The sequence below is a fragment of the Gopherus flavomarginatus genome, chromosome 8 (assembly GCF_025201925.1).
Source record: "Gopherus flavomarginatus isolate rGopFla2 chromosome 8, rGopFla2.mat.asm, whole genome shotgun sequence".
In the NCBI taxonomy this organism is placed as follows: domain Eukaryota; kingdom Metazoa; phylum Chordata; order Testudines; family Testudinidae; genus Gopherus; species Gopherus flavomarginatus.
This window is the reverse complement of record NC_066624.1, coordinates 73016662-73032795: the sequence shown is the minus strand read 5'-3', so window position 1 is coordinate 73032795 and position 16134 is coordinate 73016662. Positions and strand designations below refer to the sequence as shown.

Genomic DNA, 16134 nt, shown 5'->3' with positions numbered 1-16134 from the left:
CTGATCGACCTTGGACAAAATGCCAGTCTATTTCAAGTCACCAAAAAGATCATGCACTCTAAAGCTGTGACAGTGGATGTCAGTTCTGACATCTGCGCAGAGGATCAGGATCTACTTAAGATAGACTGTTTGAGAATACATACTTGGACTGGGTGAGGAACCCTGTCCAGTTAAGGGCACATATCCATAAGCACTGACACAAGCAGAGAAAGATACAAAGAAGCAGAAGGTTGGCCACCTATGTCATAGTCACATTCTGCATTCAATATACAGCTTCCAACTTCCACTTATTTACACCATTGTACCAGAGATGAGCCAAAATAGTCAGCAGGTGATTTTATTCAAGCTTTTCCAACTAAAGGCATCCCTCTGCTATAAAACAAGGGGCCAAGCTCAGCACTGAATTTAAACTACAAGCAACCCAACTTATGTTTTGCACATGGCCTAAGGCTGTGAAGAATTTGGTCCACTATGCATTCCTATTGAAAGAAGAGAGCAGTATTAAGACATACTGCTGAAACCTGGTGACCTGTTCATTTATCTGTGCAGTACGTGTCCATTAATTTCATAGATTGAAGTTGCACAGAAAAATCCCCCAGGCGGTACATAGGGAGGTGTGATGGGGAACCTGTCCCACACTGGTCTCTAAGGGTTTAATAGAGCCCTTGGGAAGCTGCGCAGGAGGCAGCCAGTCAGGGCTGGCCCATAGAAGAAGGGCTGTAGAGCATAGCATCTTCAGTCACTCCCTGGAACTTGAGGAGGGAGGAGGACTAGCTGCCTTGCAGATTGAAGACAGCAAGCACCCTGGACAAAGCAGTGCTGCAGATAGAGACTTGGGGAGCTAGAGGCAGCTCCTGGCAGGCTGCAGGGATCTACAGGCTAAGGCAAGGGCAAAGAGGGTGCTGGGGCCACAGAGAGGTGGCCGAGGGAGATCTACAGGGGATTCAGAGGGGACACAGCAAGTGGTGGCCATCTAGAGGGTCCCTGGGCCAGGACCCAGAGTAGTGGGCAGGTCTGGGTCCCCCAGTCACCACTGGGGAAGTGGTAAAACTCTGGACTCCGGTTGCCACTGAGGGGAGTGACTGGACAGATGTTGCAGAGTTTCCAGAAGGGGGAAACCCAGAGTGTAACATGGCCAGAAGGCTGTGTCACTGAAGAGGGCACCATTGTACTGGGAGTGATGTGGGCCCCAGAGAAGAAGTGATGGTGATGAGGCACCACTAGAAGAGGGTGCACTGACAACAGGAGCTAATCCCAGTGACAGCCAGCAGGAAGCACTGGAGTGGCAAGTCACACCCTGTCATAGAAGGCCAATTAAGAGGCATGCTCCCACACAGCAAACACACCCATGGAGTCAGGGCTGACCCTAGTCTTCAAAGGGCACAATGCAAAATAATATGTTCAGGGGCCCATCCATTTCCCGAGTCCTCCTAATCTTCTTCATTACACAGCACCAACATTTCTAGCTACCTCCTGACTGCCTGTGATCTTCTTGGGGCGTGATCATCTCTCCCTGCACCAATCTGTTTGTTAGGATCAGACTAGACCATAGACAAGGTATCACTGCTAGTGTTTTGGCTGGATGTCAGGCTGGCCCTGGAAGCACAACACCCTGTGCAGATGTATAATTTGCATAGACTAAAGTACACAGTGATGGCATTCATCAACTGCACCTTCATTGAGTGCAACTACAGATTGTTCCAGGATGTGACTGAGGAAAGCATTGTTAAGTAGTTCAGGAAAACAGAGTAGTATAAGCACAAGTAGAAATATGGAAGCAAGATAGAATAATTTTCTGAAAATTTACTGCACAGATTACATTAACTGCAGGCAAGTCTAACCTCTGAAAAAGGAACAATAAGCAGAAACTGACCCTTTAAAAATATTACTTCTATAATTTCAAAGTAACTGCCTCTTGCATCATTTCTGCAGTTTGCCAGGTTATGCCTGGTTTTAATTCAGCATCAGGAATTGCCATGTAATATTAAAAGGTGAAGAGAACATACTGTATTCCAGGTGCTAGTGTTTAATGGACATCTGCATTAGTACAGCAGCTCTGTTGCCAGAGCTGGAAATATATATTCTCCAATTTACAGTATAAACAAAAAGAATCCTGTGTGTCCCTTGCCTGGTACTCTACAGTGACCCAGGAGCACACGATGTGACAGAAGCAACTTTTAGAACATCTGAATAGTACAGTGAGCTATGGTACTGGATCAACGGAAAACTTCAGCCTTCATCACACCAAATTGCCTGTGTATATGGGCAGAGTTCAATTTTACATTCACCGGTTAGACTTACATAATATTCAGGTACTCACTTTCACTTAGTTTCAACACAATCCTTACAGGCCATTTTGTCTGGACAACAGGAATTAAAAAAAATTAGAAACAAAAAGGTAGTTAAACACACCTAATCCTGGACGAATAACTCAAGGCATCACTAGTTCTACACAATACTGGAAAGTTACTGAGCACTGCAGCATGGTAGAAAATTGTCTCCTTTCTGGTCCTGTCAAAAAAGATAGCTTCATGACAGGCAGAACTGAGTGGGAGCTGGTAAAACCTTTTCCATTCAATTAAAGGCATTCTCCATAGGAAGGGAGAAAGGGTCTGCCTTTATACAAGATTCCTCAAAGTGATGGCCACTCTAATAATAAAACAGAACACAGCTATTACTGTTTTAATACAGTAGCATCCAAAATATGCTACATACTGGCCACACAAAGTAAGACATAAGCCCTATCCTAGATTGCTTACAACTGGTCCCAAACCACTTCTGGTCTCACTCCATTGTATTCAGTGAAGTTGTACCAGGAGTGAATCGGGCTCCTTGTCTTCTGGGTATAGTTTTTCTGCTACCTGCTATTTCTTCCTGCCCCAAATATTCATAGATGTTAAGTAATATCCTCTGGGAATACCCGTCTTCTCCTTCACCAGCCTCTCCTAAAGTATTGTATCCATTAGCATCCATATCCATTTGCATTGTTGATTATTCTAAAACACGCTAGTAATGTAATTACTCACAGAGCTTTTCACCCATAGGTGCCAATGCACCTTATTAGACTAGGGAAGTATGACTTTCCCTGTTTTACAGATGGCATATTGACACTTTACTTCAGCATAACTGAAGATGGGTGAAGCGTCTTTAGGAGGCACATGTACAAAACAATTCCAAGTAATATTTATTCAGCAGGTAAACTTTGCTTTAAGAAGCTGAGTGGAATCAGACAAGTCTCTTCCTCCAGGATATGAAACCAACCTCTTCCTGTTCATTTCACAGTGAGAGAAGCTGCTCTTTGAATGATGATGAATCAGATATACAATACTTCTACTATCTGTATAAAGACTTGAATGGATAAAAAATACTACATAATCAAAAGGAAGTGATGTATTTGGTTCCTATTTAAAACCTGCATTCAAGCACAGAGTCATAACAGCATCTGAATAGATTTTGGCTATTTAATATTACTGAACAAACTCTTCATCTCTAAAAATACCTTATATTCACTGTATATAAACTGGATGCATACAAAGCATGTAAGCATTTAATATTATCAGAGGGACATAATCTATTAGAGGCTCTATTAGAGGGACATAATCATGGCAGACATGACAAACATTTAACCTGAAAAGGAGTTGATCCTCAAAATGAAAGCTCCCTTGTTATTAAAAAAATCAAACATCAACTGCTTTCAGTTATTTTCTTTGCCATTTCAAGTACAATCCCATACCTCTGCTCTGAACAGGTGGGTATTAAAATAGTCAAGGTTCCTACAATCTGAAATATTCTGAAAGATTTTTTGTACATTTTACAACCCTTCCTGTTCACAAAATATAAAAGCTAAGGAGCATGATAAACATAAAGCTGAAATACACACCCTCCAATCAGAAATTTACTGTAAGCCTTGAAAAATGTCCCATTAATGCTGTCAAAATGCCATACTATGAAAAACCCATTTCCAGGAAATTAAAAATAGCATTGGTTGAAAGTCTTCCAACAGGTTTTCTACTTTTTTCCCCCCACGTAATCAAAGAAGTATAGGACTGGAAGGGACCTTGATAGATCATTAATCCAATCCCTTGCACTGAGGCAGGACTAAGAGTTATCTAGATAGGGTGACCATATTTCCCTGTGCTGAATACGGGACACCTTGTAAAATGGCTTGTATTAAATAGCAATCAATCAGAACTATGCGGTAGCCCATCAATATGCTATAAAAACTCCAGAGTCCAGCATGGAAAGGGGGGCCTCAGGGGTCCGGGGGGGGGGCGGCCTTGGGAATAGATGTAGTATGACTTCTATTTTGGGGGGCAGGAGCCAGCAGGGCTCAAGACAGCTCCACATGGTGAGTTCGGGGAGGGAATGCCACCTTCACCCCGACTCACCTCAGGAGGCCACCCAGCCCGTCTTAGTTGTGACGGGAGGGAGCACAACCAAAAATTATAACTCCAAGGTGGGTTTAGCTCAAAAAGTTTGAAAATAGCTCAAGGTGCAGGGAGAGGGGTATTTGGGGGCTGTATGCGGGCAGAAGGTAGCTCAGGATGCAGGGAGGGGGTAGTTAGGGGCTGTGTGCAGGCAGGGGGTAGCTCACGGTGAAGTGAGGGGGTAACTAGGGGCTGTGTGCAGGCAGGGGGTAGCTCAGGGTGAAGTGAGGGAGTAGCTAGGGGCTGTGTATGGGCAAGGGGTAGCTCAGGGTGCAGAGAGGGGGTAGCTGGGGGCTGTGTGCAGGCATGGGGATAGGTCAGGCTGCAGCGAGAGGGGTAGCTCAGGGTGCAGGGAGGGGGTAGCTAGGGGCTGTGTATGGGTAGGAGGTAGCTCAGGGTGCAGGGAGCAGTCCCTGTTCCCTGAGTGCTCTGCCAGCCCCACCCCTATGGCTCTTACTGGCTGTGTGAGAAAAGGGGGCTGGGAGCTAAGGAGCAGCCAGCAGGAGAGGAGGGAACACAATGGCTGCCTGCTCCATGGCACCAGCCACAGGAGCAGTTGCCCCACACTGCCCGGCTCCAGCTTCCCACCTCCGAACTGGCCAGAGGGCAGAGATAGAAGGAGGTGTGGGGAGTGTGGAGCTGCCATCAGGATACCCTTACCTCTAACACCTTAAGGCTCGATTCAGTAATATACTGAAGAATATGCTTATCATTAAGTACATTAATAGTGCCACTAGAGGTGCTCTGTAGACTAGATCCCTGGAGCAGAAGGTTTTTCCCACTGGATGCAGGGGTGGGGTGGGAAGAACAACTAAAACTGGAACCCCAGATCTTGGTTATTTCCTTGAACAATGAAAAGCTCAGATTTTGGTCTCAGTTTACACAACTGAGGAATAGTTATTACCAGCACACTCAAGTTCATATTTTATTTGAGAAAGGAATGTTTTTAAGCTAACTCTTACAGAAATGATTTCCACTAACCCACAGGAAGGTAAAAGATCAGTTTATACATAAAACATTTACCTTTTGGTCTTATCCTACCATAAAAGGAAAGAAACTTTTAATATCTTTGTTACCCAAAATTAAAAGTGCAACATTTATAAAAAACGAATAAACTGTTGGTGTACCTGTCTGTGTCAAACCGTTCACATTTTATATATTCCTAGGAAGTCGTAGCTTCTAACGGTTGAAAGATTTTTCCTATTTCTTGATATTTCTAAGCCTTTGACTTTATCTTAAATAAAGTTCTTAAAGCATGGACTGGATTCCCAATTGACTACTAGTTCATAGGACAAAGTGTAGTACTCAATAAAACAAATTTTGTCTTCAGAACTAACGTCCAACGGAAGTTTTATAACTTTGGCTGAATTAAATACTTTTTTCCTCTTCACACACAAACGTATGGGCTCCTGTTCTTTAAACGACCACCACACCTTGCTACACTAAAGCCAGGATTCCATTAACACCAACAAAATAAGGGCACGTTAAAAGTGAAATTCAAAAATCAGTACACACACTTGGGAGCAAGGAATCTGGAAAGTTATTTGTTCTATATTATGTTATCCTAATGGCAACAAGAAATGTGCAGACCTTTCAACATTAATGTCAGGTATAGATAAATGCAGCTTGCAGTAGACAGTAGAAAATTCACTGATACCAAATATAGAAAAACACTATTAGCATGAGCTATTTTCCTGTGTGTGGCTGTTGATTTTCTGTTGAAGCAGCTTAAGGAGAAGAAAAGGCTTCCCAGAGATTAGGATGTTTTGATATTTGTAATGAAGATCTTTTACGTTAAATACATACATAAAATATTATTAAAATGTATTGATGAATCAGAATATTTATACCACTATACCCTATACTACTTATGACTCAGACTTTTGAATTTTAAACTTGTACATACAAAACTATTAAAATTAGTTATTTTACATTAATTTACATGATTATAAGAACACTCTACATTAATGTCTCACAGTAAGAGCATGCTTGGAAATAACTGTGGTATTTTTATGTTTAAAATCAGAATCTTACAGTAATGCCTGTGGAGTTATAACTTTGGAACAAGTATCACTCCAGTTCTGACTGACCACCCTAATATCTAGAGACAAGGAATCTTCATTTTGAAGTATGGTTTAAGAAAATCCCAACTCACCTGAAGCCCAATCCTATTCCCATGGCAAAACTCAGGGTATGTCTACACTATGAAATTAGTATGATTTAATAGAAGTCAATTTTTAGAAATCAATTTGATACTGTCTTTTGTGTGTGTGTCCCCACTAAGCGTATTAAGTCGGCGGTGTGCATCCACAGTACCAAGGCTAGCATCGACTTTCGGAGTGTTGCACTGTGGTAGCTAGCCCACAGTTCCCGCCGTCTCCACCCTCCACTGGAATTCTGGGTTGCGCTCCCAATGCCTGATGGGGCAAAAACATTGTCACAGGTGGTTCTGGGTACATCTCGTCAGCTCCCCCACCTCTCCCTCTGTGAAAGCAACACGAAAAAAATAGCTTCTTGCCTTTTTTTCCTGGGTTACCCATGCAGACAATATACCACGGCATGGAGCCCACTCAGCTCACTGTCACCATACATCTCCTGGGTGCTGCTGACAGATGTAGTACTGCAGCGCTACACAGCAGCAGCTCCTTGCCTTTGCAAGTTGGCAAAGACAGTTACCAGTCATACTGTACCATCTGCTGCTTTGCAAGTTGGCAATGACGGTTACCAGTCATACTGTACCATCTGCTGCTGTCATGGGTGCTCCTGGCCAGCCTCGATGAGGTCAGTCGGGGGCACCTGGACAAAAATGGGAATGACTCCCAAGGTCATCCTTTTCTTTAAGTTTTGTCTAATGGAGATTCAGTCCTGCCTAGATTATCAGGTAAGCTTACTAAAGAACCACAGATGCAAACGGCCGCTTCGGGTCAGAGCCCCAGATATCCCGCAGAAACGATGAGCTGCATGCCATTCTAGGAGGTGCCCCTACAACAACCTCACCAGTTGCTTCCCTTCTCCCCCACCCTTCCTGGTCTACCTTGGCAGTTATCCCCCCATTTGTGTGATGAAGTAATAAAGAATGCATGAATTTGAAACAACACTGACTTTATTGCCTCTGCAAGCAGAGATCAAAGGGGAGAGAGGAGGGGAGGGCGGCTGGCTTACAGGGAAGTAGAGTGAACCACCATTCTGCACTTGCTCAGCCTATAGTTGGACTTCTTACTACTGTCCAGGCTTCATGAGCCATGGGAGCAAGGGGTAGGCTGAGGCAGATGCGACCGTGCGGTGCTGCCAACTGGGAGAGCAGCCTGAGGCAGAAGCCTCCAGCTCACATGGTATTCCAGGCAGGATTGAATCTCCATTACACAAAACTTAAAGAAAGAATGACCTAAAGTCATTCCCATTTTTGTCTAGGCGTCCCCAACTGACCTCATCGAGGCCGGCCAGGAGTATCCATGTCTGCCCAGGAGTCCCCAGTCAACCTCACTGAGGCTGGTCAGGAGCACCCTCGGGACAACGATGACAGCTACAAGTCATATTGTACCGTCTGCCATCCGCAAAGCAAGGCTGTCATAAACAGATAGCTAAGGGTTAATGTCTCTTTCACCTGAAGCACCTGACCAGAGGACCAATCAGGAAACCGGATTTTTTCAACTTTGGGTGGAGGGAATTTAGTGTCTGAGTCTTTGTTTTCTGCCTGCCTGCTTTCTCTGAGCTTTGGAGAAGCAGTTTCTACTTTCTAGTCTTCTGTTTCTAAGTGTAAGGACAAAGAGATCAGAGAGTAAGTTATATGGTTTCTTTTCTTTGGTATTTGCATGAATATAAGTGCTGGAGTGCTTTGATTTGTATTCTTTTTGAATAAGGCTGTTTATTCAATATTCTTTTAAGCAATCGACCCTGTATTGTATCATCTTAATACAGAGAGACCATTTGTATGTATTTTTCTTTCTTTTTATATAAAGCTTTCTTTTAAGACCTGTTGGAGTTTTTCTTTACTTCAGGGAAATTGAGTCTGTACTCACCAGGGAATTGGTGGGAGGAAGAAATCAAGGGGAGATCTGTGTGTTGGATTGCTAGCCTGATTTTGCATTCCCTCTGGGGGAATAGGAAAGTACTTTTTGTTTCCAGGACTGGAAACAGAGAGGGGGAGTCACTCTGTGTAGTTTCACAGAGCTTGTGTCTGTGTATCTCTCCAGGAGCACCTGGAGGGGGGAAGGGAAAAAGGATTATTTCCCTTTGTTGTGAGACTCAAGGGATTTGGGTCTTGGGGTCCCCAGGGAAGGTTTTTCAGGGGGACCAGAGTGCCCCAAAACACTCTAATTTTTTGGGTGGTGGCAGCAAGTACCAGGTCCAAGCTGGTAACTAAGCTTGGAGGTTTTTACGCTAACCCCAATATTTTGGACGCTAAGGTCCAAATCTGGGACTAAGGTTATGAAAGCAAGGCAAGGCAAGGTGATGCTGCAGTGTAGTGCTGCAGTACCGCATCTGCCAGCAGCATCCAGTAAACATACGGTGACAGTGAAAAAAGGTGAGAAACAATTGTCTGCAGTTGCTCTCAAAGGGGGTGGAGGGAAAGACCTGACAATATGTACCCAGAACCACCCGTGACAATCTTTTTGACCGAGCACGTATTGAGAGCTCAACCCAGAATTCAAATGGTTGGCGGAGACTGCGGGAACTGTGGGATAGCTACAGTCGTCAGTCACCCCTCCCTCCGTGAGAGCAACTGCAGACAATCGTTTTGCGCCTTTTTTCCACACAGACGCCATAGCACGGCAACCATGGAGCCCGTTCAGGTCACCGCAGCAGTTATGAGAACTGTAGAAACCTCGCGCATTATCCTGCAGTTTATGCAGAACCAGAAACTGAGAAATTAGGTGAGGAGGCGACAGCAGCGCAGTGATGAGGACATGGACACAGACTTCTCTCAAAGCGCGGGCCCCGGCAATGTGGACATTATGGTGTTAATGGGGCAGGTTCATGCTGTGGAACACAGATTCCGGGACCAGGAAACAAGCACAGATAAGTGGGATTGCATAACGTTGCAGGTCTGGGATGATTCCCAGCGGTTCCAAAACTTTCGCATGCGTAAGGGTACTTTCATGGAACTTTGTGACTTGCTTTCCCCTGCCCTGAAGTGCCAGAATACCAAGATGAGAGCAGCCCTCAGAGTTGAGAAGCGAGTGGCGATAGCCCTCTGGAAGCTTGCAACGCCAGACAGCTACTGGTCAGTCAGGAATCAATTTAGAGTGGGCAAATCTACTGTGGGGGTTGCTGTCATGCAAGTAGCCAACACAATCACTGAGCTGCTGCTATCAAAGGTAGTGATTCTAAGAAATGTGCAGGTCATAGTAGATGGCTTTGCTGCAATGGGATTCCTTAACTGTGGTGGGGTGATAGATAGAACCCATATCCCTATCTTGGGACCGGACCACCAAGACAGACAGTACATAAATCGCAAGGGGTACTTTTCAATGGTGCAGCAAGCACTGGTGGATCACAAGGGACATTTCACCAACATCAACGTGGGATGGCTGGGAAAGATACATGATGCTCACATCTTCAGGAACTCTGGTCTGTTTAAACAGCTGCAGGAAGGTATTTAATTCCCAGACCAGAAAATAACTGTTGGGGATGTTGAAATGCCTACAGTTATCCTTGGGGACCCAGCCTACCCCTCAGTGCTCTGGCTCATGAAGCTGTACACAGGCACCTTGGACAGTAGTAAGGAGTTGTTCAACTATAGGCTGAGCAAGTGCAGAATGGTGGTAGAGTGTGAACTTGGATATTTGAAGGGTCGCTGGCGCACTTTACTGACTCGCTCAGACCTCAGCTAAACCAATATCCCCATTGTTATTGCTGTTTGCTGTGGGATCCACAATCTCTGTGAGAGTAAGGGGGAGACGTTTATGGTGGGGTGGGAGGTTGAGGCAAAATGCCGGGCCACTAATTACATGCAGCCAGACACCAGGGCGATTAGAAGAGCACATCAGGAAGCATTGTGCATCAGAGAAGATTTAAAACCATTTTCATGACTGGCCAGGGTACCGTGTGACAGTTCTATTTGTTTCTCCTTCATGAAAACCTGCCCCCTTGGTTGTTTCTAATTCCCTGTAAGCCCACCGCCCTCCGCACTTCAATCACAACTTGGAAATAAAGTCACTATCATTTAAAAAACATATATTCTTTATTAATTGATTATACAAATAGAGAGATAACTCACAAGGTAGCCCAAGTGGGGTGTGGGAGGAGGGAAGGAAAAGGCCACTTCAACACTTCTTGAATGACAGCCTTCTGTCCACTAGGATGGAGTGGTTGGGTGCCCAGAGCCTCCCCGCTTCCTGCATTCTTGGGCGTCTGGGTGAGGAGGCAGCTATGGAACTTGGGGAGGAGGGAGGGTGGTTAAACAGAGGCTGCAGCGGCAGTCTGTCCAGCTGACGTTCCTGAACCTCCATCAGATGCCAGATCATGTCCGTTTGTTCCCGCAGTAGCCCCAGCTTTGCATCCTGCTTCCTCTGATCTTCCTGCCGCCAACTCTCCTCACATTCACTGGCCGCTTTCCCATCCTGTGCTATTGTATCCCTCCGCACTTTCTGCTGAGCTCTTTCAGTGCAGGACGCCTGCATGAGCTGAGAGAACATTTCATCGTGTGTGCATTTTTTTCGCCACTTTATCTGAGATAGCCTTTGGGATAGAGGAGGAGGGCTTGAAATATTTGCAACTGCAGGAGGAAAAAAAGGAAGAGAAGTATTTAAAAAGATACATTTTACAGAACAATGAGTACACTCTTTCACGGTGAACAACACTATTCACATTACATAGCACTTGTGATTTTGGTAGAAGGTCATTTTTTGCATCTCATATTGAGTGCCTGCAGCTTTGGTGTTAGAGATCAAACACGCCAGCCAACAGAATTCGGCTTGCAGATGGCCATGGAGAGCCATAGTCTTTCAGCTTCTGCAACCTTCATAACAGCAGCGCCCTCCTTTCCCATACCAGGCAAAGCCCATTGAGTTGTCCATTTAGGGCTGCAATTTTCATGTTAACGTGCAGCAGCAGAACCTAACCTAACCCCCCCCCTCATCCTTTTCTCTGGGGAGACCGCACTGCATGGCTGGTATCAGGGAATATCCCTGCCAGCCAAACGTGAACAGCTCAGCGCCAATCCTCCCTCCCCCACTGCTTGGCTAACTGCGGGGAGGATTTCTTTTCAGCCACAGGCAAACAGCCCAGTAGGAAAGGCCACCCATGAATGTCCCCTTAATTAAATTCCCGTATTTCAACCAGGTTTCTACGAATGATATCACTCTTCTGAGGCGATAAAGAATGGCTGTTGCTTGAATGCCAGCAAACACCAGGACCATACGCTGCCAGGCTTTGTCACGCAATGATACCAGATTACTTGCTACTAGCATGGCATGGTAAAGTGTCCTACCATGGAGGACAGAATAAGGCTGCTATCCCCAGAAATCTTCTGCTTTTAGAGTACCTCCAGGAGATCTTCATGGAAATGTCCCTGGAGGATTTCCGCTCCATCCCCAGACACATTAACAGTCTTTTCCAGTGGCTGTACAGGCCACGAATGCATCCCAAGTCCTCAGGGCAAATTAATCATTAAAAACACTTGCTTTTAAACCATGTTTTATATTTACAAAGGTACACTCACCAGAGGTCCCTTCTACGATTTCATGGTCCAGGATACCACCTTAGGAGGGTATTTCAGTCAGGGTGAGAAAAAGATCCTGGCAGTCAGGGAAAATGGTGTGCTGTGCATTCTCCTCGACCTTCTCCTCCTCCTCCTCCTCCTCCTCCTCATCTTCCCCATCCACAAAGTCCTCGGGTATGGTGACAGAGTACCCCATCATTGGAGTCCACGGACAGAGGTGGGGTAGCGGTGGCAAACCGCCCCCCTCAGAATTGCCTGCATCTCAGTGTAGAAGCGGCATGTCTGCAGCTCTGTCCCAGAGCAACCGTTTGATTTTTTAAAAGCAGCAAAGAATCTTGTGGCACCTTATAGACTAACAGATGTTTTGAAGCATGAGCTTTCGTGGGTGAACACCCACTTCATCAGATGCATGTAGTGGAAATTTCCAGGGGCAGGTATATATATGCAAGCAAGCTAGAGATAACGAGGTTAGTTCAATCAGGGAAGATGAGGCCCTGTTCTAGCAGTTGAGGTGTGAAAACCAAGGGAGGAGAAACTGGTTCTGTAGTTGGCAAGCCATTCACAGTCTTTGTTTAATCCTGAGCTGATGGTGTCAAATTTGCAGATGAACTGAAGCTCAGCAGTTTCTCTTTGAAGTCTGGTCCTGAAGTTTTTTTGCTGCAGGATGGCCACCTTAAGGTCTGCTATAGTGTGGCCAGGGAGGTTGAAGTGTTCTCCCACAGGTTTTTGTATATTGCCATTCCTAATATCTGATTTGTGTCCATTTATCCTTTTCCGTAGAGACTGTCCAGTTTGGCTGATATACGTAGCAGAGGGGCATTGCTGGCATATGATGGCATATATTACATTGGTGGACGTGCAGGTGAATGAACCGGTGATGGTGTGGCTGATCTGGTTAGGTCCTGTGATGGTGTCACTGGTGTAGATATGTGGGCAGAGTTGGCATCGAGGTTTGTTGCATGGATTGGTTCCTGAGCTCGAGTTCCTATGGTGCGGTGTGCAGTTACTGGTGAGAATATGTTTCAGGTTGGCAGGTTGTCTGTGGGCGAGGACTGGCCTGCCACCCAAGGCCTGTGAAAGTGTGGGATCATTGTCCAGGATGGGTTGTAGATCCCTGATGATGTGTTGGAGGGGTTTTAGCTGGAGACTGTATGTGATGGCCAGTGGAGCCCTGTTGGTTTCTTTCTTGGGTTTGTCTTGCAGTAGGAAGCTTCTGGATACACGTCTGGCTCTGTTGATCTGTTTCCTTATTTCCTCGCGTGGGTATTGTAGTTTTGAGAATGCTTGGTGGAGATTTCGTAGGTGCTGGTCTCTGTCTGAGGGGTTAGAGCAGATGCGGTTGTACCTCAGTGTTTGGCTGTAGACAATGGATCGTGTGATGTGCCCGGGATGGAAGCTGGAGGCATGAAGTTAGGCATAGCGGTAGGTAGGTTTTCGATATAGGGTAGTGTTAATGTGACCATCACTTATTTGCACCGTGGTGTCTAGAAAGTGGACCTCCCGTGTAGATTGGTCCAGGCTGAGGTTGATAGTGGGGTGGAAGCTGTTGAAATTGTGGTGGAATTTTTCCAGAGTCTCCTTCCCATGGGTCCAGATGATGAAGATGTCATCAATGTAGCGTAGGTAGAGAAGGGGCGTGAGTGGACAAGAGCTGAGGAAGCGTTGTTCCAGGTCGGCCATAAAAATATTGGCATATTGTGGGGCCATGTGGGTGCCCACAGCAATGCCACTGGTCTGGAGATATATATTGTCATCAAATTTGAAATAGTTGTGTGTGAGGATAAAGGCACAGAGCTCAGCAGCCAGTTGTGCTGTGGCATCATCAGGGATACCGTTCCTGACAGCTTGTATTCCATCTGTGTGTGGGATGTTTGTGTAGAGAGCCTCTACATCCATAGTGGCTAGGATGGTGTTTTCTGGAAGGTGACCAATGCATTGTAGTTTCCTCAGGAAATCAGTGGTGTCACGGAGATAGCTGGGAGTGCTGATGGCATAGGGTCTGAGTAGAGAGTCCACATATCCAGACAGTCCTCAAAACTACAATATCCGCATGAGGAAATAAGGAAACAGATCAACAGAGCCAGACGTGTATCCAGAAGCCTCCTACTGCAAGACAAACCCAAGAAAGAAACCAACAGGACTCCACTGGCCATCACATACAGTCCCCAGCTAAACCCCCTCCAACACATCATCAGGGATCTACAACCCATCCTGGACAATGATCCCACACTTTCACAGGCCTTGGGTGACAGGCCAGTCCTCGCCCACAGACAACCTGCCAACCTGAAACATATTCTCACCAGTAACTGCACACCGCACCATAGGAACTCGAGCTCAGGAACCAATCCATGCAACAAACCTCGATGCCAACTCTGCCCACATATCTACACCAGTGACACCATCACAGGACCTAACCAGATCAGCCACACCATCACTGGTTCATTCACCTGCACGTCCACCAATGTAATATATGCCATCATATGCCAGCAATGCCCCTCTGCTACGTACATTAGCCAAACTGGACAGTCTCTACGGAAAAGGATAAATGGACACAAATCAGATATTAGGAATGGCAATATACAAAAACCTGTGGGAGAACACTTCAACTTCCCTGGCCACACTATAGCAGACCTTAAGGTGGCCATCCTGCAGCAAAAAAACTTCAGGATCAGACTTCAAAGAGAAACTGCTGACCTTCAGTTCATCTGCAAATTTGACACCATCAGCTCAGGATTAAACAAAGACTGTGAATGGCTTGCCAACTACAGAACCAGTTTCTCCTCCCTTGGTTTTCACACCTCAACTGCTAGAACAGGGCCTCATCTTCCCTGATTGAACTAACCTTGTTATCTCTAGCTTGCTTGCATATATACCTGCCCCTGGAAATTTCCACTACATGCATCTGATGAAGTGGGTATTCACCCACGAAAGCTCATGCTCCAAAACGTCTGTTAGTCTATAAGGTGCCACAGGATTCTTTGCTGCTTTTACAGATCCAGACTAACACGGCTACCCCTCTGACGTTTGATTTTTTGGCTTTCTGGTATGCTTGTCTCAGCTCCTTAAGTTTCACACAGCACTGTGTTGAGTCCCTGTTGTGGCCTCTGTCCATCATGGCCTTGGGGATTTTTTCAAATGTTTTGGCATTCCATCTTTTGGAACAGAGTTCTGATAGCACAGATTCATCTCCCCATACAGCAATCAGATCCAGTACCTCCCATACGGTCCATGCTGAAGCTCTTTTTCAATTCTGGAACTGTATGGTCACCTGTGCTGATGAGCTCTCCATGCTGGGGAAACAGGAAATGAAATTCAAAGGTTCGCAGGACTTTTCCTGTCTACCTGGCCAGTGCATCTGAGTTCAGATTGCTGTCCAGAGCGGTCACAATGGTGCACTGTGGGATAGCCCCCGGAGGCCAATACAGTCAAATGGCGTCCACACTAACCCTAATTCGAACTGGCAATGTCGATTTCAGAGCTACCCCCCTCGTCAGGGAGGAGTACAGAAGTCGATTTTAAGAGCCCTTTATGTAGGCAAAAATGGCTTAGCTGTGTGGATGGGTGCAGGCAGGGTTAATTCGATTTAACGCTGCTAAATTCGACCTAAACTTGTAGACCAGGCCTCACATTGACTTCAGTGATGAAGGACAAAACCATTAAAGAAAGTTACAATGATTCCCAAGCAAAAGACTCTCCTCCTTTGGATTGTAAAACAACATTAGGAAATTCTGTCATAATAATGTAGTGGAATAAAATGTACATATGGACACTAGTAAAAGCTTTATGCAAAAGCCCATAATACTTCTCACAATTTACGTACCAATATGCCTTACCAAGGGAATAAAAAAAAGTTTATTGACGGGATCTATCTCATAGGTGGAAACATGAGACTTTTATTCCCTTACCACATTCTCAGTTTGCATAAGTACAGATGTAAATTAATGGTTGAACATTTTTCAGCCTTTTGTAAAATCCAGCTACAGGGTTTGACTCAATAACCTTTAGAGACATATCATTACAGTTTGATGAATAAATATTTTCTTT

General features: G+C 45.4%; 2 protein-coding genes across 2 annotated transcripts in view; one reads left to right on the top strand and one right to left on the bottom strand.

Annotated features, from left to right (window-relative positions):
• The window catches only part of CLSTN2 (calsyntenin 2), a 771758-nt gene that overhangs the window by 525130 nt on the left and 230494 nt on the right, over positions 1–16134 (bottom strand). The gene's annotated exons all lie outside the window — the stretch shown is intronic.
• Positions 1–16134, top strand: part of LOC127056346 (uncharacterized) — a 502054-nt gene that overhangs the window by 316037 nt on the left and 169883 nt on the right. The window contains exon 2 of the mRNA XM_050964095.1: positions 14785–14810. Within this exon, the coding sequence (XP_050820052.1) occupies positions 14785–14810 (26 nt within the window). The remainder of the gene's footprint in view (positions 1–14784; positions 14811–16134) is intronic.